Below are 22,158 nucleotides of genomic sequence, written 5' to 3'. Positions count from 1 at the left end.
ACTTTAAACTGGGCACTGATAGGTCATACTGTAATCCTAGCTACTCCTGATGTTGATATCTAATTAACTGTGAAGCTAGCCAGGACAAGCAAAACCATGAGGCTCTTAGCTCCAATTAATCAGCAAACATCTGGAACCAGAGGTATAGCTTATGTGGCAAAATTCCAGCCTTGTACAAAAAAGCTAAACAAGCAAGCATGGCCTGAGTTCAAGTCCTAGTATTGGTCCACACAAAAAAATTCTAAGTGCAAAAGCTTCCATGTAGAATTTCATCTTGTGTTATACAGCTAAAACTAAATTATTTAATATAAGAACTTTTTAACCATAATGCTTATCTGCTTGGTTCAGTGGCTCACATCTATAATCCCAGCTATTCAAGAGGCAAAAATTGGGAGGATTTGGGTTTTAGGGCCAGCCTTGGCAAAAAAAAAACCTGAGTGCAATGGTGTACACTTGTAGTCCCATATACATGTCCCACCATGGCCTGAGAGAAAAAGCAAGACCCAGTGTGAAAAACAACTAAGAAAAAAAGGCAAAATGGGAGCCTGTCTCACCTGGTAGAGTACTTGCTTTCTAGGTGTAAATCCCTGAGTTCAAACCCCACTGCCTTAAGAAAAAAAAATGTTTTATCTGATTTCCCTTATTGATCTTTTAATGTATTTTTATTTTAAATATTCTAACTTGAGGAAAATAACATTATTTCTTTAAAGTACATGTCCTTTAATTTTGTTTGCTCTAATTATTAAGTAATTTTAGACCCACAAATACATTTCTGTTTAAATATTTTTAATGTTTATGGCCATGGTTCTGACATTGGTGAGGCCCCTGTAGAACTGTGTTGAATTGCAGTCAGGCCGGCACCAGTGACACCTGCCTGTAAGCCTAACTACTTTGGAAGCTGCCTGGTTTAAGACCAGTCCAGGCAGAAAATTTGCTGACTCTATCTCAAAATAATTGCCAAAAAGCAGGATTGGAGTCCACGTGGTCAAGCACCAGCCTAGCAAGCAGTCCACACAAGTGTGAAGCCCTGAGTTCAAATTCTGGTACCACAAAAAAAAAATTCAGTCAAAGCCACTGATAGGTAAATTCCACTGACCCAGGGAAGTGCAAGATTTGTATGACAAGCCTTGATTCACAGCCTTGCTTAGAAAGTTTATTGGATGAAACCAATGTTCTGTTAGGAAAATATAAAACATTCCAAGTTTTGTTCTTTAGTCTACAAATCTACAAGTAGCACAAAGTAGACAAAACATTAGAAATGCAAACTGTTTCTGAAGGGTTACTGAGCCTGTTCAATGACAAGGAAAGATCCAAATTGTCATATAGGCAAGATGTCTTATAGAAACTTTGTTAAAATGGTATAAGTATTTTGCATACTTAGAGAACAAAATAGTAGAATAAGCCAAGAAAAATTAACTGCTGGCTCTGAATAATTGTCTTTTTTCCTACCAGGTTCAACCCATATTTTAACACCCAAAAGGCTGTTGGATGACATAAAGATGTTGAATAAACCCAAGGATAAAGTCTCCTTTATAAAAGATGAATAGGTTTTTTTCCCTAGTTTAGAGGTGTTTATTAATATGCTCAACTAAAATAGAATTAAGAAATGTTGCTATCATGTAATTTAAACAGTGTAAATATTTTATGAAATAGCTTTTCAAGTACATTTCTTAAGAGACTTTATGTATCATTGGATTTATCATTTCTAATAATTAAATATTATTGCTGTTTTATAGATGATAAATATAAAGTGCTTTCTAAACAATTTCTAAAGGATTTCTCCTTTGAAGCAGAATGTATTAGAATTATGGGTAATTTTTCACAGCTACCCCTATGCATACTAATTACCCATTAAATACTTAGTCCTCTCATGTCAAAGTAAATAATTTTTTAAAGAACAATACTAAATGAATAGATTATGAAAGTAAAACTGTAAATATGTATGATACAATTATTTCCTATAAGTTTTTTCTTTCAACTTCAATCCATAATTTCTTTTATGTGTAAAGTAATTCCAGTTATTAATAGGATAATTTTACAATGTATACTACTTTACTAGTACTCCTAAAGAACAATTTTATAATTATGTATATTTAAATTACAAAACAAAATCGTGAACATTCTAAAAGAAAATAAATACATAGAAAATTTGTCTGAGTTGTTTTTTTCTTCTGGTGGGACGGGGACTTGTGAGATCTAAACATTCTAAATTAGAATTACAAAGAAGAAAAAAAGATATCCTAATACTCCCAGCAAGCTAACTCTTACATTTTTACTGTATAAGGTTAAGACAATAAGGATATGTCTGCAAGTATGTTCATATTACACCAGGGTAACCTCTTCATTTCAAATCTCTTTTTACCTGACTTGTCCTCATTCTGTCATTTGATGGCCCATAATTTTATATATCACTCAGTTTTTCTTTTGTAAGTAATGTTGCATTATTTGGATACATGCCTTTGCAGATGTATACTCATTCCATAATGTGAGTAGTTCCTAACAGTGTCAGCTGGTCTAAGGATTTGTTTTTTTTTTTTAATATTGGAAAATATCATTGCTTTTTTTCAGGAGGGGGGCTCACTCTGGATTGCCTTGCTTGCTTGGATGGCTCTCTTAACTCTTGACCCACATCATCTTGACCCACCAACATTTTGCTGGTTATTTTTAAGTTGGAATCTCTTGGACTTTCCTGCCCAGGCTGGTTTCGGGATTGTGATGCTCCAGTTCTTATCTCCTGAGTAGCTAGGATTATTGCCACAAGCTACACCTGGATAGTAAGAGTTTGTTGTTGGTTTTGGTGATATTGGAGTTGAAACTCAGGGCCTCATATTTGCTAGGCTTGTGCTCTACCACTTGAGCCATGATTCTAGTTGTGTGTGTGTGTGTGTGTGTGTGTGTGTGTGTGTTGAACCCAGGGCCTTATGCATGCTAGTAAGTGCTGGACCACTAAGCCACATCTATTGCCCTGGTTTTATGTATGTCAAAAGGGCCATCATTTCTTTTTGGTTTCAAAATTTCACTTTGTATTTAGAAATATCTTATGCATACCTTCAGGTTTCTTCTTGAGCAGCTTTTTTTTTTTTGCAAATAACTCTTCCATCTAGACCAATTTTAATGTAAGAATATATGTCAGATATTTTCACGTAGCATTATGTACCATGCCTCCACCCCCATACCACAGGAGATTAAAAGCTAGAAAGTGAGTAAGGGTCTGAACCCTTTAGATTCTCCCAGTATGCACTTGGCTAAGATTTGGAAAGTAACAAGCTGGCCGAGGCCATCTTCTCTGGCTTTGCCAGTGCACACAAGGAGGAGTTGTTTGTAGCAGCCACACTCCAGGTTTTAATGTCTCGTCTCTTCCTCTCAGCTTGGCCACAGCAGTACTAGCTTCTTGTCTTCTGCAGCACAGATGGTGACTATTACCTTTCCTGTCTATTTTCTGTTCCTCTTGCTTTTTAATTGTGTAAGGACCTAATTCTCTCTTAAATCCCTTTATATTTAAAATATCCCAAGTAGTTTGTTTTTTTCACAGAGCCCTGACTAGTGCAGAATTTGACAGTGATCCAGCTTTACAACTTTCTGAACAACCGAGACGGCCCCATGTCTTATTGGGTAAATCCTCTCCCCAGCTACATGAAGTACCATAGAACAAATCTGCATTTGAATTTTGTAGGAATGTTTCTGGATGCTTTTATTGACTGTGTGTTTCCTTTTCCCCGTTTGGATTCAGGATATGTTTTAATATGAGGTGGTAGAAGTAATCTCTAGCCTACCTACATCCTAATTACTCACACTGTGCAGAAGTTTTGTAGCTTTTAGACCTAGAAACATAAATGTTAGTATTTTATTGCATTCTCAAAAATAGTTGACGTTTTCTTAAATTTATGTTAATTTAGAAAAAATTGCCGTGTTTGTGTTAAAAACTTCATATTGAGGCTTACTAGGCTGGAGCTTTATCCCATTAACTTGTACTTCCAGTCTAGCTTTTGTTTTTTCTTCTTTGGTGCCAGTGTACCCCAAAGTACATGGCTTGTGATGATTTGTTCTGTAAGATGCAGTATCTCTATAACTCTGTTCTGCTCTAGGATCTTGTATATTTTGTGAGTCCTGTCAGGATGCAACAGAGCAAGGTATGTCTTTTATAGGAAAATTACTACCAAAACAATTGTGTAGAGTATTAAATATCAATAAGTATATATTCCTATTTATTAAGAATTGGATCCTCTTAAATTCATTAACAAGATTGCAATAATCATATACTCTAATCATAGCTACTCGGAAGCTAAGATCTAGATTATCAAGGTTCAAGGCTAGCCCAGGAAGAATAATTTGCTAGACTCCATCTCCAAAATAACCAACAAAAATCTCAGCTAGAGAAATGGCTCAAATGGTTGAGCACCAAGCTAGTAAGTGTGAGGCCCTGAGTTCAACCCTAGTTTGGTGAGAGGAAAATGTTACAATAGAAAGGGATAATAAAAAGGTAAGTTTTCTTTCACATAATCATAGTAGTTGACTAAAGTGAATGGCTAGATCTTTGTTGTAAATAGAGATAGAAACCTACCAGTAGTCACGAATCCTGCGGCAGTTTGAGCACAGCTAGCTGCTTAAGGACCTTCTCCATGTGAAGACTCAAACTGGCCCTCTACCACCATGCCCTCGGTCAGTGCGAGCCTCTTGACTCACAATTCCAGAGATTCGGCTTTACTTAGCCGAGCTGGTTTTTCTAGTTTACTACTAGAACAGAATTAGAAGACCTAGACAAACTGACTAATTAAGACTTGGGAGCTGTCCCAGATTACACAATCAATAAGTATAGTGTTTCATAAATTGGGCAGCATCTCATCTGAGAGAGAAAAGCTAAGCATAACGAGTAAGATACATTGGCAGAAACAAGGAATCAAAAAGCTAGGCACCAGTGGCTCATGCCTATAATCCTACCTACTCCAGGGGCTGGGGATATGGCCTAGTGGCAAGAGTGCTTGCCTCCTATACATGAGGCCCTGGGTTAAATTCCCCAGCACCATATATACAGAAAATGGCCAGAAGGGGCACTGTGGCTCAAGTGGCAGAGTGTTAGCCTTGAGCAAAAAGAAGCCAGGGACAGTGCTCAGACCCTGAGCCCAGGTCCCAGGACTGGCCAAAAAAAAAAAAATCCTACCTACTCCAGAGGCTAAGATCTGAAGATTACAGTTCAAAGCTAGCCTGGGGAAGGAAAGCCTATGAGACTCATCTTCACGAGACCTGTATCTCTAGTTAAGCACCAAAAAAGCCAGAGGTCAACCTATGGATCATGGGGTAGAATGCTTAGCAAGCCTTGAGCCAAAAAGCTCAGGGACACCTCCCAGACTTTGAGTTCAAGCACCAGGACTAGCACAAAAAAAACAAAAAAAAACAATCCTTTAAGTCATTTTAGAACTATTTTCCTTACAAAGGTTAAAGCAGAAGACTTCCTTAGGATAGCTCAGGCTGATGACCTCTTCTGACTGGGTACGGAATTCTGGATCGGGCTAAGGGAGACATTGAAAGGTCATTTTAACTACTAAGTACTTGGCCTGAGAGGTTCCATTCTGTATTTGTATTTGTCTGCTGTATTTGTATTTTCTGGTTTGTATTTGTCTGCTGGAGTCTAGTGCTGGGGCTTAGTGCAAAAATGACTTCCCCGAAATTATATTAACAGAACACACAATTGGAGATCTTTCTCTCAGAATCCTGTCAAATGTTCCTGGCTTCCTTCAGTGCCACAGTCTAAAGCAAATTCAGCCTCAAAATCAGAGTTACCTTCATGTTGGCTTCTGTATTCTCTCTTTGAAGCTGCCCTAAACCGTTTTCCAGTCCCCAAAGTTAAATATAGCCCATTCTCCAGCCAGCTAGACAAACAGCAGCTGTCTTGGTTGGCAGGAAAGTCTCAAATAGAAATACATCTGACTCCCTCCTTGAGGCTGAGCCAAACTCAGAGGGTTGAGAAACCTTTTTGAATGTTTGGAGTGTGTGGAGTTAGAAGGCCTGGAGGGCAAAGGCTATGATCTGCCTCTAAAGGCAAATCAAAAACTTGCTCTGGCATTCTGTGGGGATTGTTAGAAGTTAATCTATGGTATGGAGTTTCCAGCACTTATCTTTTTCTAAGATTTTATTAATCTACAACTGATGTATTTGCATGTTCTTGACCAACAGATCTTTAAACAAATAATTTTATAAGCATATGATAGGAATTTTATATATAATATGAAATATATATATAATAAGAGAAAGTAACAATTCCTCCTTTCCCAGAACTCCATTTCATTTCTTAGAGGTTGCATAGGGAGGTTGTACATCTTTCTAGAGAATATGTAAGCCTGTTATAGTGTGCACAAATTAGATCATGCTGGATGTGTTGTCAGGCATCTTGGTTTTTCTCACTGCCACAGATACCCATCTTATTCTTTCCAGTGGCGAGAGTTGTAACTTGTTTGCTGAACATCCACAGGGTATTTAAGATTGGTTCCCCCTGAAGATGCTTCTTTCAGTGATCCAGTGTTAGCATATTGTGTGAATTGTCTGTAAATTCTTAGCAGTGGCGTTGCAGGCCACAAGATGACTGCTTTTGAATTGTAGAATTTGGCAAAAATAGACAGTCCCTTACTTTGCAGTGGTTAGACTTTAAGTCAATATGTACTCAGTAGAGTCTGGATGGTGGATTAAACTTTTTATGTTTTCCTGGGCTAGTGATATGCAAAGCAGTATACTCTGCAGATGCTGGCGGGGTAGTGACAGCTGGTGGCAGCTCCCATAGTCACAATCAAAACAATGGCTACTATAGTGGAGAGCCTGGGCGGGGGAGGTGGAGGAGGTTACTAAGCAATGATATTCAGTAGGTTAGAAGTCTTCATATGCATTTTTTACTTGAGTTATTTTCAGGTTACTCTGGGTTTATCAGAATGTGCTAATCAATAAGTCCAGAAGCATCCATGTTAATCAAATTACCTTCCAAAAAGGCTTCACAGATTTCCACTTCCACCAGGAAGGCATTGTGAAACAGTAGAACTTGTTTCACTCCATCTTCACTGACAACAGTTATTTCAAACTTTAATTTTCAAACTTTAAATGATAGGTTTGATTTGGTTTGGGTTTTTTGCCAGTCCTGGGCCTTGGACTCAGGGCCTGAGCACTGTCCCTGGCTTCCTTTTGCTCAAGGCTAGCACTCTGCCACTTGAGCCACAGCGCCACTTCTGGCCGTTTTCTGTATATGTGGTGCTGGGGAATTGAACCCAGGGCTTCATGTATGCATGGCAAGTACTCTCCCACTAGGCCATATTCGTAGCCCTTAAACGATAGTTTGTTGTAGCTTATTTTATTATGAACTGTTTTGCTGCTGCAGAAAATGAAAAGAAAAAAGAGACGATCTTAGGAAGAAAAGAATAAAAGGAAAAGTCCTTAGGGGCCTTGAAGGGTAATTGGAGTTCGTGAGATAGGGAAGAACATAGATTTATTTTAATATAAATATATAGTTGCTTTTAATTTTAATCAAAGGCCCTTTTTCATAAGAACTTTGTTACCCATTATGAGTTTTTTCTTTTTGTATGAGTAATAAGTCAAATACTTTGGGAAGGGAGACCAAATTTTCATTGCTGCTTTTTGGGGGGGTTGTCCTTTTGATTGTCTTGAACTAGAACTTCAATCGATTCCTCCATGTCTGTGCTTTGGCAAGATCTTCTGCAATATCTTTAATCATTTGATCAGTAGTTTTTTTCAAACTGGTGGCTGTCTTTAGGGCATGATCCAAAGCCGAGTTTAACATCTACAGAAGAAAAGTCCACATATTTTAGTTACACAAACTTACTAATATTTCTGATAATTGGTTTTTCTCATTAAGCAAGGCAAGAGGGAATTTTTGGAGCATTCTGTTTTCCACACAGTTTATTTCTGTTTTTCAGCGCTTGTTTCCTAGGAAACCAGTCTGACATGGAATATATTTGTCAAGGGAAAGGAGAAAAGATCAACACGTGACTGATGAGCATGAATCAGAGGGTGAGGTCATCGACCTGCTGGACTGTTTCCCTGCTGCAGAGAAAAAGAAAAAGACGTTCTTAGGAAGCTTCAAAGGGACTTGGAGGCCTTAACCACTGAGAGGGCCCCCAGGGATACAGAGCATTTGTGGGTATGGGAATGCTTGAAAGTAACCTGGGGATTACTATTACCGGTTTGGAAATAGGAACCAGCCAGCAGCCCTAACCACAATGTCAGTAGAACTGACTCCAGGCCTCACACCGGGCCAGGGGAATTCTGCAGCCAGAGTACCACCCACAAAATACTTTCTCCAAGCAATTTCCTGTGGAGCCAGTTAGGAATAATATAAACCATGTGGCTGCTAAGGACCATGTGTTAGTGCTGAGCACATTGTTTTAGCAGAGGTTTTTCTGAAACTCAATTTGCTCTTAAGACCAAACTTTTAAGCTACAAGGATTCTAGGATTTATTTTTTTCTTTAAGTCCTCACCTTAGAGTTTGTTTCTTCAACATTATTAAGGTCACATAAGGCTTTGCTTCTAGAGGCTCTGCAGGAATGGAGGTAAGAGGAGGGTGTTACAAGGTGTGAGCTGTAGGCCATAAAGTTCTTCAGATTTTTTCTGGAAGACAAAAGCACATTGGTACTGGTGTGATGTGCCACCTCGTGTCTGTCTGGAAGGGAGGGGGTGGGGGGCTAGAGGAACTCCCATGTCTCTGCTTTTCACAGCTCTTGAAGAACACATCCAAGCTTCAGGAAATGGAAACATGTCTCCCAGAATTGGCCCCTTTCTTCCTTTGGAACAGGAAAGCAGAACTCCAGAGCGTTTTCAATTCACTTTTTATTCTTTCACAGCCAACTTTCTATTCCACTAGTTATAAAACAAATACACAAAACTACCACTTGCAAGCACCTTGGGCTGATTGATTTCATTCTAGTGCTCATGATCTTGCCTAGCGGTAGAATAACCAAACCAGTGTATCTTTAGGTCAGCAGCACATACCCACTCCAGACTGCTGTACTGTAATTGTGACCGCCTCTAAGGCATGGGCCTCGGGGTGTAGACGAGAGGCCAGGCAGCCCTGGTGTTCGGGTTGTACACTGCACTGCTCAGTGTCTGTGTGAAGGGCCCTTTCAGGAGTCACTTCACAACCATGAGTAGGAAGTGGTCCTGTGATGGAACCCTCATGTTGTGTGTGACCTGCTAAGCACACCTGTGCATCTGCTTGTGAGCAGTTTTATCTCCAGAAGCTCCTCTCAAGTACTGTGTACAGGCCTCAGTCTCCATTCGTCCTTACGTCCCTTCCACAGTAACATCAGCTGCTTCTGTAGTTGATGTCATTGTTGGCTATCCTCCAAGTGAGGGGCCATTGCATCAGGGGCCTCTCGCTGATGAGAACTTTTAGGCAGGGAATGGCAGTGTGGTGAAGGGCTTTCGAGTCCTCTCTCCTTGCAGCCCATCAGCCACCATCTTCATCAGTATTAATAATAGCCATCGCTCGTTGAGTACTATTCTCATGGCTACATATCTATTGATTCAGACCTCAATGAATTCTCATTTTTCATATGAGCAAACAGAAATGCTTTTCCAAAGACCACCAAGATGCAAAGTCGGGGAGTCTCCACAGGCTAAATTTAAATCACTACCCTGTCGTGTGGTAGAGAGTACAGTGAGCTACTCTACTGCCTCTTGCCTTCAATAGCTCTTAAACACACAGACGTCTATCTCCACCACTCTTGGAGATGAAGCCCTAATCACACCTGTTATTAGCCTTTTAATTGGCCTTCAACTTTGGCTCCTCATTCAGTTCTGCTCTGCCAATATCTAGAGTGGTATTTAACACACACACACACACACACACACACACCTTGATTTAAAACGTAGTTCCTTGTTCCCAAGTCTACAGCCCTCCCTGTGTCTGACAAACCCTCAACAGCTGGCCTTGCCCTCCTCGGCCTCGTGCGGCCACACTCTTCTTGCACTTCCAAGAGCCCTCCCACTTCAGAGAGCCTCGAAGACTGTCCTGTTCTTTGCTCCTCTACTCGCCTCCCCCTGCTTATTCATTCATGCTTGTCCTCTGGAGCTCAGCTTCCATGGGCCCCTAAGTTAGGTGCCCTTCTTGGCACTTAGAAGATGATCCAGCTGAGCACTGGTGTCTCACGCCTGTCATCCTAGCTACTCAGGAGGCTGAGATCTGAGGGTCACAGTTCAAGGCAAGAAACTCCTTGGGACTCATGTCCAATTAACCACCAGAAAACCACAAGTGGTGCTTGGCCTCAAAGTGGTAGAGCACTAGCTTTGAGCAACTCAGGGACAGCTCCCAAACCCTGAGTTCAAGCCCCACAACTGACAAAATTTGAAAACTTTGATGCAGCCCCTTTTTCAAAACAGTAAACTCCATGAAGACAGTGATTGACTTTGTCCTTATATCCTCAGCACAATGTCCTGCATTCCGCACAAATGTATTCAGCACAAAGATGAGTGAGTGGGGCTGGGGGTATGGCCTAGTGGCAAGAGCACTTGCCTCATATACATGAAGCCCTGGGTTCAATTCCCCAGCACCACATATACAGAAAATGGCCAGAAGGGGCGCTGTGACTCAAGTGGCAGAGTGCTTGCCTTGAGCAAAAAGAAGCCAGGGACAGTGCTCAGGCCCTGAGTCCAAGGCCCAGAACTGGCAAAACAAAAAACAAAAACAAAGATGAGTGAGTGAATGATTACAGTACTAGACAGACTTACATGTGAATCCTGGCCCTACTATTTATAATCTATGATTACCAAGAAATCTTGGTAACATAATACACAGGTAATCACATTGTATACATCTGGCAAGTCATAGCAGATTTTGTTATTGGTAGTAAAATAATACTTACTTTCCTGGTGTGAACTCACATTCATCTTGAATTAATTTTGAATTTACTCTCTGAGAACAGATCCCTTTTGGTTCTGAACAGATAAAAAAAAAAGTCAGCTATGATTAAATTCAGGAGCATCAGTAACAGACAAAGGCCTAATATCCATCATCTACAGAGAACTCAAGAAACTAACCCCCTCCACACACAGTAAACCAATTATTAAATGGGCAAAGGAGCTAAAGAGATACTTCACAGGAGAAGAGATAAAAATGACAAAGAAACATATGAGGAAAAAGGAAATGCAAATAAAAACAACCCTGAGATACCACCTCACCCCAGTTAGAATGGCCTATACTCTGGACTCAGGCAACAACAAATGCTGGAGGGGATGCGGGGAAAGAGGAACCCTTCTCCATTGCTGGTGGGAGTGCAAATTAGTACAACCACTTTGGAGAACAGTATGGAGGTTCTTCAAAAAGCTCAGCATAGACCTACCCTATGACCCAGCCATACCACTCCTAGGCATCTATCCTGAACAACAGCATCCAGGATACCACAAAGACACATGCACACTCATGTTTATCACTGCACAATTCACAATAGCCAAGATATGGAAACAACCCAGAGGCCCCACTATAGATGTACACAATGGAATACTACATAGCAATTAGACATGGTAAAATAATGGCATTCTCAGGGAAATGGTCAGAACTTGAACAAATGTTGAGCGTGACAAGCCTAGAGCACAGAGAACAAAGGTGCATGGTCTCTCTGATACGTGGATGTTCTTGGGGTGGGGCGGGGGAGGGGGACGACAGTAGAGATGTGTCTGTAAAATAATAAACTTCTTTTCAAATGGCATTTCAGCGACTTTACATTATGTCTCTAAAACCAATTACTGAATAAACATAAAAATGTCTAGGATAGACCTATCAGAGGATCACAATAGCTCAACAGCTATGTACATATGATTATATAAGATGAGGCTAAACAAAATGAACTCCAAGAGATGGAAACCAGAGGATTGTATCATTGTGGTTACGTTTAATGTTCTAGGTGAATTTCCTGTGGTGTACCCCAGGTGGTTACTATATATGATTCTGGTACACTGGATATTGTATATATGCTTATCTGAACTAGGGAAGGGAAAGGAAAATGAGGGAGGGTGTAACAAATATGACAAGAAATGTACTCACTACCTTATTATGTAACTGTACCCCCTCTGTACACATTCCCAGCTCCCTTCTTTCTTTTTCTTTTACTTGTTGTTATTGTTGTTGTTCTTGGGGCTTAAACTCAGTGCCTGGGTGCTGTCTCTATGCTTTTGTGCTCAAGGCTAGTTCTCTACCACTTTGAGCTACAGCTCCACTTCCTATTTTCTGGCAGTGAATTGGAGATAAGAGTCTCAGGGCCTTCCCTGCCTGGAGCAGCTTCAAGCCACAATCCTCAGGCCTCGTCCTCCTGAGCAGCTAGGAATGCACGTGTGAGCCACCACACCTGGCGGCGCTCTACCGCGTGAGGGGCATTGTCAGGCCAGCACCTTGCTGGTCAAGTGGAGATGGAGCCTCACAGACTTCTGTCTAGTCTGGCTTTGAAGTGAGATCTTACAAATCCCATCCTCCCGAGTAGCCTGAATTCCATGCATGTGCCACTATGACCCACCAGAATTCAACTGTGTGTGTGTGTGTGTTACTGGGCTTGAACCCTGGGCTTAGGCTCTCTCCTTGAGCTCTTATGCTCAAGGTTAGTACCTTACCCTACTACTTGAGCCTCTTCCAGCTTTTTGGTGACTGATTGGAGATAAGTCTCACAAACTTCAAACCAAGATCCTCAGATCTCAGCCTCCTGAGTAATTATAAGCCTGGCCACTGGCATCTGGCTCAAAACTCAACTTTTTTTTTTTTTTTTTTTTTGCCAGTCCTGGGGCTAGAACTCTGTCCCTGGCTTCTTTTTGCTCAAGGCTAGCATTCTTCTACTTGAACCACAGCACCTCTTCTGGCTTTTTCTATATGTGTGGTGCTGAGGAATCAAACCCTAGGCTTCATGTATACGAGGCGAGCACTTTACCACTAGGCCATATTCCCAGCAAAACTCAACTTTTAAGAGGAGTTTTATTAGCACATAGGAAACTAAGAGTTAAGGTTCTCTGCGGGGCTGGGGATATGGCCTAGTGGCAAGAGTGCTTGCCTCATATACATGAGGGCCTGGGTTCAATTCCCCAGCACCACATATACAGAAAACGGCCAGAAGTGGCGCTGTGGCTCAAGCGGCAGAGTGCTAACCTTGAGCAAAAAGAAGCCAGGGACAGTGCTCAGGCCCTGAGTCCAAGCCCCAGGACTGGCCAAAAAAAAAAAAAAAAAAAAGGTTCTCTGCATGCCTACTGTGACCTGGTATGTTGCCTAACTTCTGTAGGTTCAACTAAGGTATCTAATAAGTGGAAGAATAGCTTCTAAGTTCTAATATTATTTCCAACTTTAGTAGCAAGGTCTCTAGAAGTCAGATACATATACTTGTGTTAAGACAATTCCAGAAAATAAACTAAACAAAGAATGAAAATATGGTGGGAACGACCAGGAAAAGAAAGCCAGGGAAAGGGATAGAGATGACAAGTCAATGGCCAAAGGCAAGGTTCTCTGTCACTGCATCCCCCATTTCCCTTCCTGTGCATTCTTCCTCATCATTTCTCTAGCCCCAGATCTTCTATCATAGCTGGTGTCTCATGGCCAGGGTTTACTCCCCTTACAGAGTCTCATTGGATCAAGGAAACAGACTGTCCCTCAGGCACGGACGACAGAATGAAAGCCAGAAGGTCCTGATTTAGACATCCTGACCACCTAACCATGGTTCATGAAAAACTAATGAGCTCAGTCTTCTCTCTTTGGAAACTCGGAAAGGAGCACAGAATCATAGGGTTCCATTCCAGTTCAGTCTATGGATCATTAACATCAAACAAAAGTATGCTGTCTTCCAGATGGGGCTCCTCAAATTCCTGTCAGCTCCAACTGCTGGAAGGTTCTTTTTCAGCACTGAAGAAAGGCTGTCTCCCTGTGACCTCTTCCCTCTTAGCCATTGTGTTAACTATGGGAGTTCAAGGTGACATCTGAGTGATTGCGTTGCAATTCCCATAGGTGTGCTGGAAGAACAGGTCCAAAGACCAATGCAATGGTAAGGAAATCTGCCCTGCAGCTTCCAGATCCAGTGCCTGTCACTTTAAGAAGTGCATCTGATTGGATGATTTGACCCTGGGGTGAGGAGGAGAGACACACCTGAGGCCAGGAAGGTAAGTGACAATCCTTAGTCTTGGTCCTTGGCAGTTGCAAAAGACAAGAACCATTCTTCCTGGTGCCAGAGAGAAAGAGAGGGAGCCTTCTGAAGGGATGAGGAAAGCATGTGGCCTAGCTCCGCTGCCTGGGAGAACCAGCGTTCCCGGCCCTCCTCCATTCCCATAGCGTCCTTGGACCTTACATTGTTCCTCAAAGCCTACTTACCTGGGTGCATGGAATTTCAACTGGCAACTCCTGAGGAGGAAGGAGTCAAATCATCTTCATAAATCAATGCGGGCTTTTAACTTTTTTTTTCAAAGACAGCACAAGTTTGCTTTGGAAATTAACAATATGATGTCTAAGGAATGTAAACATAGTTGACTTCACTCCAGACTATTATTTGTGTGTGTGTGTATGTGTGCATATGTGTGTGCCCTCCTGGGGCTTGAACTGAGGGCCTGGATGCTGTCCCTGAGCTCTCTTGCTCAAGACTAGCACCTCTGCCACTTGAGCCACAGATCCACTTCCAGCTCCTTGGTAGTCCACTGGAGAAAAGAGTCTCGTGGACTTTCCTGCCTCCTCTGGCTTCAGGCCGCAATCCTTCGCTCTCAGCCTTCTAAGTAGCTAGGATTACCAGCATGGCCCACCCACACCATAATAGACATACATTAAGGCTTTCGCTGGCCTACTCAGCATAGTAACAGAAATCGTCGTGATTATTCAGTCATTTGTCTAGCAAGCACTTATGCTTTGGTACTGACTTGGCACCGGCATAGCACTGAACAACTTTCACAGCCCTTTACCACTGGCATTCCCTATTTCCCAGTCCCCACCCAGCCTCTTGCCATCCGTGTGCTCGATGGATTGGGAAGTATCCGGTGAGTGCTGGAGATCTAAGCAGCAGACAGGAGAAGACAGGGCCTGGCGGGGGCGGGAAGCGGTGGCAAATGTCATGGTGTTGCTCATGCAGGTGGACTTACGAGGGGAAGAATTTTTATTCCGATCCAAAGAGCAGGACTGGATAAAGGCATCTCTTTCACTCTGATTTAAATGACTCTGTCCTGGGGTGTTGTACCTATAATGAAATTCTAAATATAAAAAAGGATTAAGAGTGCAGCTCACTGGCTAGGAACTCTAGCTTTCCCCACTTATACCTTCTGGACCCCCAAGTCAGTCTCACTTTTTGGTGATTGTTTGCTGCAGACTCTTGGGGAGCTGAAAATCTTAGTCGCACAGTCCTCACATTTGTTACTCTGCAGTCTAGTGCCAGGACCAGAACAGAAACTCGGTGATCTTGTATCAGCACCTGAAAAGCCCAAGTTATACAAAGCTTCGAAGGATGAGTCTCTAAAGTTGAGTCATAAGGCCTGGTGTGGAGAACTCTCATTCTAACATGCAAATGTATACATTAAGCATTGAAGTGTCACCTGTGTTACCAAGGGAGGATTTCCAGCATAGCTGCCATCTGGAACCCCCTTCTGACAGCTGAGGTATTTTGGTAAGTAACAGCTCCAATGTGTACCTGGTACATAGTGATACATGCTAAAGATCTGCCAAGTAAATGGGTGGCTCCAAGGGAGTTTGCCCAGTGACTTATCAGCGATTCTTCCATCTGTAGTTGTTTTCCAGAGCTACCCTGATAGCTTCCATATTCTTTATTTTATTTTATTGTAATAGTTACATAAGTAAGGTAATGAGTACATTTCCTGTCAAACATTGTTACCCCCTCCCAGCCTCTCTATTCTTTATCTTAGACCTTGTAAAGACCAACAGCTATGATCTGTCATCCAGGAAACTGGATAGTTTCCATCTATTAAACATTCATAAGCTCATATAAGAATCTGAGAAATGTCAGGTGCTGGTGGCTCCCGCCTGTAATCCTGGCTACTCAGGAAGCTGAGATCTGAGGATCATGGCTAAAAGCCAGCCTGGGCAGAAGAGTCCCATGGGGTGAGACTCTTGCCTCCAGTTAACCACTCAAAATCTGGAAGTGGGCTGTGGCACAAAGTGGTAGAGTGCTAGCCTTGAGCAAAAGAAGCTCAAAGATAATACCCAGGCCCTGGGTTCAAGCCCCATGACCAACAGAAACTAAAGAATCTGAGGAATACCTTGCCCAGCCTGAAAGGCTAGGAGCACACCATGTGTGTGTCTAGAGTGGATCCGGATCTGGGCAGTTGACTCTAGACCTCCAGGGAAGGCTAGAATATGGAAGCACCAGGCTGTAAATGGGGTGCGTTTGGAGGACTAAGGTTGAGTCCTGGCTTTCCCACTTATTAGTTGTTATGGTTGAGAATATGTCCATGGATTCTGTGGTACTTCTTTAAATTTTTATTGTTACTATAAGGATGAAAGACAATGGGGTTACATGAGACTCTTCAATTAACCAGAAGTGAGGCCAGGCTCAGGCCTGTAATCCTAGCTACTCAGGAGGCTGAGATCTGAAGGTTGCAGTTCAACTCCAGCCCAGGCAGGAAAGTTCATGAGGCTTTTTTTTTTTTTTTTTTTTTTTGGTGCTGGTCCTGGGGCTTGAACTCAGGGCCTGGGTGCTATCCCTGAGCTATTGTGTTCAAGACTAGTGCTCTAGCCCTCTGAGCCACAGTTCCACTTCCAGCCTTTGGTGGTTAGTTGGAGATAAGATCCTCACATACTTTCCTGCTCGGGAAGGCTTCAAGCCGTGATTCTCGGATCTCAAGCCTTCTGAGTAGCTAGGGTTACAAATGTGAGCCACTAGTGCCCAGCCCATGAAATGCTGTGGCCCAGTGGTAGAGTGCCAGTTAAAAAGCTAATAGACAGCACCGAGGCCCTGAGCGTAAGCCCCAGTACCTGCACAAAAATAAAAACAAACAAAACGGAGCTTGGGCACGGGGTATATTTTAATGGTAGAGTACCCACACAACGGGCAGTGCCACAGGCCCTTCCACCGCACCACAGAAACAAAAACTTCTTCTTTCAATGTGGGATTGCTTCTAACAAGGAGTACTCATGAGGGGGACCATCCTACACGGGGCTATAAATTCTGTAAAAACTCCCATCTTGGTATTTCTGTGTGTGTGTGTGTGTGTGTGTGTGTGTGTGTGTGTGTGTGTGTGTGACACTTGCTTTGGCTGGCCTCTCAGAGGGACAGGCAAGCAGCCATGGAGCTCACATGACAAGGAGCTGCGACTCCTACCGATGGCCATGTGATCAACCCCCGTTTGAAGCAGATCAAGACATGGGGTGATCCAAGGCTGGCGAGTGGCAGACACTTAGCCTGAACCACCAAGCTAAGTGGCTCTGAAATGCCTGAACATGAGGTAAGGAATGTGTTGGGATATTTTTTCTGAAGTAATAACTCGTGAACAGCTCGCTCTTTAACTTTGATAAGTTGCTTAATGTCCCTGAACTTCATTTCCTGGTCTATAAAACGCAGATAATGAGTCCTACTGTACAGGGTGGGTATAGATATTCATTATGTCAACAGTCTTCAGACTTTTGATTTCAGAATCCTTTTTGCTTTTAAAATGGAAGACCCCAAAGAGCTTGTGTTTATGTGGTTTTTGTTCACTACTATACACCATAACAGATGCCCTCTTCAATATGCAAGATAAAAATCCTCCCCCTGAAGTGGAGAATTCTTTCAACATGCAGTCAGCTATAGACAGATTGGTAGAGGTCTCTTAGTATAATTTGCAAAACATATTTATATTCAGATCTTCCCAAGACTGAAATATTAGGAAGTTCTGAGGCTTTCTGTTTTATTTTGTTTCACACCAACACATTTAAAGAACATTGTATTATGTCACCTTAAAAATAACAAATGGCTGAAAGACTAGAAGTGGAGAGTACCTGCCTAGCAAATGTGAAGCCCTAACTTCAAACACCAGTGCTGCCAGAAAAGACAAGTCTATGCTTAAAAAGGAGGGTGACAAAGGATGCGGTCAGCATGTGTGGTCCCTGGGTTCAGTGTTCAACACAGCCAGAAACAATAACAGCAGCAAGCTGGGTATAGTAGCACCTGCCTGTAGTCCTAACTACCTGGGAAGCTGAGGCAGGAGGATCACTTGAGGATCATTCAGAGACACTGTCTTCTGAAAAAACATGAATAAAAAGGGAACGCCTCTGAGTAATAAAATGTTCTTAATACAAAACCTATTTTCCAAAGTAAAAAGGAGAGTGCTGCTGTTGGTGTTTTGGCACGCGTCCTCACCGGCTTCACGGTGAGCCACCAGACTCCACAGGCAACACCTCTCTCCTTCCTTCCACCGTGGCCTTGTGGGAAAAGGGGAAGGTCTCACAGTCCCTTCCAGGAGTGAACCCCAGTGGGCCTCTGAGCACATCTGAGAACTTGTTCTGTCCTGATCATCCAGGAAAGTAAGTGTTCCACCCATGGAGCCTGTGCTTAAATGCGCTATCAGAGTGAGGCCATCCTGGAGGGGAGCGTACACTGAGGGAATGCAGAGCGCCAGGCCGGGCTGGGGCCGCAGGGAGCATGCACACAAGCGGCTCCAGCAAGGGCTGCTCAGGAGCCGCCGGAGCAGGCCGGTGCCCGGCCTACCCTCCTTCACCGAGGGCCTTGCGGCCAAGGGCATGTGTCGGCTCCAGCTGGCTTTGGAGGAGAGAGCTGGTGATGGGCATCCCTGACTTCCATGTACTTCTGCTTTCCATATGTCTTTCCCAGCTTCCTTTGCTTCTAGGAAATGTGTTCAGACACAAGCCAGCACCAACCCCTGCGTGGCTGCAACCACACCTGGTGATTAGGATGCCTTCGGACTGAGTCCACGGGTTCAAGGTTCCAGCTACAAACAGGTATTGGCTCTTCATCCTACTTAACCACATCCTATTGTAAGCACGCCACACCCCAGTCTAGTGAATGCGCTTTAGGAGAGGCAGATCCCAAAGAGGGATCCCCAAGGCTTGAGGGCCCGTAGCCTTAACTTGACAGCTCACCGGGAGTCAGAGCTTGGTTCAGTGCCTTTCCGTGAGTGAGGGCTGAAAGCCTTCCACAGGTGATCTTTCCGTGGTCTCTTCTCTCAATTTTTTGCTTTCTAAAAAAAAAAAAAAAAAAGATGAATGAGCTCCCGTAAGGGCCAGGTACAGTGGTTTACTCTGGAAATCCCAGTTATTCAGAAGACAAAGTTTGGGAGGATCATAACTCAAGGACAGACCAGGCAAAAAAAGTTAGGAAGTCCCCATCTCAACAAAACAAGCTGGGCACGGTGGTTCAAATGTGCAATCCCAGATGCATGGAAGGTGTGGATAGGAGGATTAGAGTCCCAGGCCAGCCCAGGGCAAAACACTTAAAGCAAAACAGGACTGGGAATTTGACTCAAGTGGCAGAGGACTGCCTAGCAAGTGGTATGCCCTGAACTTAAACCCTAAAAAAACCATAATATACAGGAAGTATCAAGGATCAAATTCTTACATCCGGTCCTGGAACAGTATAAGGATGGCCTAACATCACCTCTGCCTTCCTGTCTGAGAACCTTAAGAAATTGCATCAGCACATAAAAGTATGTTTGCAGGTGATTGAAAATAAATGTTTTATTCCACCATAATCACCATATGCACACACAAAATTGAAAACTGTAGTATGGAATTATAACAGTTCTATCTTAAAAATCAATTTGTTTTGTATGTGCCAGTCCTAGGGCTTGAACTCAAGTCTTAGGTTCTCTCCCTGATCTTCTTTTGCTCAAAGCTAGTGCTCCACCACTTGAGCCACAGTCCCACTTGCAACTCTTTCGGTAGTTTAGTGGAGAGAAGTCTTACCAGCTTTCCTGCCCAGGCTGGCTTCAGTCATCCTCAGACCTCAGCCTCCTGAGTAGCTAGATGACAGTGCCCAGCTGTGAAAATCAGTTCTTTTCTTGGAAAGAAGTTTACTATGTCGTGGGCTCTGTGGCTTTGGCTCTGTAGGTACCAACTGAACCTATTTCAAGAATTCCAGCAAAATGGGTTTAGTCTGGGCCCCATGGAGTTCAAGGCTGCTGGGGCCCTGTAAGAATAAATTTTAGTTGTGGCCACCAGGGGGCATCAAGAAGAAGCAACTCCCTTGAGCATCTGTTAGATTTCTCTGACCTGTCTAGTTTCAACCTGCCTCCTCCACAGAGATTCTAGCACCTCCAAAAGAAGTCTAACCAAGAAGGCTTCTTCTAAAGCCCTTCCTCCGCCCCGAGATGCATTACTACTAGAGAGGAACACATTCTTCATGTGGACGATTGCAGGCCCAGTCTAGCTGGGCATGAATGAGATTACTCAGGCTGGTGGGCTGGGCCTTGGCCAGCTCGTGGAGAAGGAGCCCTTTTGAGGAGGGGGTGGGGTGGGGTGGGGTGGGGATGGGCCCGGAAGCCAAGCCTTTTTCCTCCTGAGTCATCTTCTCTCACACCTCATTTTTTGTCTCCACCCTGCGCCTCTGGGGCATTTGAACATCTGCTCTGCAAAGTGGAAAACTTGGATTGCACTCAAGTTTATGCAGTCCAACATGTGATTTAATTCTTTTTTCCTGCTGCTCTTAATCTTTTCGGTGCACTCAACTCTTCTAGCCACATATAACAGCCAAGGGCAACTAGGGGAAGGTAGATTTTCAGCACATAGTTTAAGTATGCTCTCAAATGCAAAGTTTTGCCTCAGCAATTACTTAAGGGAGTACACATTTTGTGCATTTCCATTTCCATAAATAATTGACAGTCTGTACCTCAGCAAACCTTATAGAAAACCTATCCAATCAGAGAGATATCTATTCTTATCACAGAGTATATATATATATATATATATATATATATATATATATATCCCTTCCTTCCATTAATAATTACTCTGGACTGTGTAGTTTACCAAGAGTTCAATTCCTACATGGTTGCTCATTAAAAAAACACATTTAAGAGGGATGCCTGGGGCTTATGCCTGTAATGCTAGCTACTCAGAAGACTAACATCTGAGCATTAGCCTGGGCGGAAAAGTCCACCAGACTCCATCTGTAAACAAACAAGCCAAAAGCTGGGTTGTAAGGCAGGGCTTAGTTGGTAGAGCGCCAGCCAAGTGAGAATGTAAAGTCCTGAATACAGGCCCCAGAACCCCTACACACACACACACACACACACACACACACACGCACGCACGCACACACACACACACACGAGTCTTGTACTTCTATGGTTCTGTAAACCTACACCAGGATCTTGAAAGAGAAACAATTAGTACCAAGAATATTCAATAATATTATTTCAAATGTCAGAATAGTTTCATTATACTCAATAAGACCTATTAAAACATCCAAGCTGCAGACCTGAAATCAAGCTTGGCTGCCTGGGTGGGTGAGCGCCACCGGGGTCCTTGCACTTAGAGGCAGGACTGAAGCAGACAGACGTGGTTTGAAATCAAGTTCCAAAGGACACGGGTGATTTTTAGCACAAACTCCATGCTGAGCCTTGTTTTAGGCGGTGGAAGGTCATTAAAGCACTGCTGCTTAAGTGCCCGTCCCTGCCGTGGAGGGCTTCCTGACAGGAAACCAGTCCTTCAGCCCTCGTGCCCTGCCTCCGTTGAGTTCATTAACGACTTCCATAGAAGTTGCAGAACTTCTCTCCTTGACCTTTGACCTGTGGGGTAAACTAGCCAAGCTCTGTGGGACGCTGACCGGTCTCACTGAGATAGAAGAATGGAGGACTGGAGCCACGCTGGCCACGAGCTTTACCAGTGGGTATTTTTTTTAATGTTAAGGATTTCTTCCTAGGATTTTTACACACCTTACACAGGTTAGAGCTGGGGACCGAGGAGTCGGCCATTTCTCCTGCTCTTCCTGAGGTTGCAGGACAGCGCTGGGAGCCACTGTGGAACCCAGCGGCCATGCAGCCGGCAGGCACTGGTAAGCAGAACACCCCAACTGACCAGTGTCCGCCTGGCCACACGAGGCCCCCTCATGCGTTGTGACCGATTCCTTACTGGAGATGCTCAGCAGAATCTCCCCAAGGCACATTTAAGGTGTGTTTCAGGCTGCAATCCCAGCTATGGGAACGAAGGGCTGAGGGTCAGGCCTGAAACCAAGCCATGCAGGAAAGTGACACGCTCTCATCTCCCAGTAGCT

At 43.3% G+C, this 22,158-nt stretch overlaps 2 protein-coding genes across 2 annotated transcripts in view; one reads left to right on the top strand and one right to left on the bottom strand.

The window, feature by feature from the left end:
* Stxbp3 (syntaxin binding protein 3) overlaps positions 1 to 2,122 on the top strand; it is a 70,534-nt gene extending 68,412 nt beyond the window's left edge. The window contains exon 19 of the mRNA XM_048363107.1: positions 1,453 to 2,122. Coding sequence (XP_048219064.1) covers positions 1,453 to 1,547 — 95 coding nt within the window. The 3' untranslated portion in view covers positions 1,548 to 2,122. The remainder of the gene's footprint in view (positions 1 to 1,452) is intronic.
* Positions 2,123 to 7,321: 5,199 nt separating this feature from the next.
* The window catches only part of Aknad1 (AKNA domain containing 1), a 38,608-nt gene continuing 23,771 nt past the window's right edge, over positions 7,322 to 22,158 (bottom strand). The window contains exons 6-10 of the mRNA XM_048363749.1: positions 19,029 to 19,156; positions 15,083 to 15,190; positions 10,858 to 10,930; positions 8,476 to 8,605; positions 7,322 to 7,777 (exon numbers count right to left, since the gene is read on the bottom strand). Coding sequence (XP_048219706.1) covers positions 7,646 to 7,777; positions 8,476 to 8,605; positions 10,858 to 10,930; positions 15,083 to 15,190; positions 19,029 to 19,156 — 571 coding nt within the window. The 3' untranslated portion in view covers positions 7,322 to 7,645. The remainder of the gene's footprint in view (positions 7,778 to 8,475; positions 8,606 to 10,857; positions 10,931 to 15,082; positions 15,191 to 19,028; positions 19,157 to 22,158) is intronic.

The sequence above is a fragment of the Perognathus longimembris genome, chromosome 15 (genome assembly GCF_023159225.1).
Source record: "Perognathus longimembris pacificus isolate PPM17 chromosome 15, ASM2315922v1, whole genome shotgun sequence".
Classification (NCBI taxonomy): Eukaryota; Metazoa; Chordata; class Mammalia; order Rodentia; family Heteromyidae; genus Perognathus; species Perognathus longimembris.
Note: the sequence above shows the minus strand (reverse complement) of the source record. Positions and strands in the feature narration are given on the sequence as shown.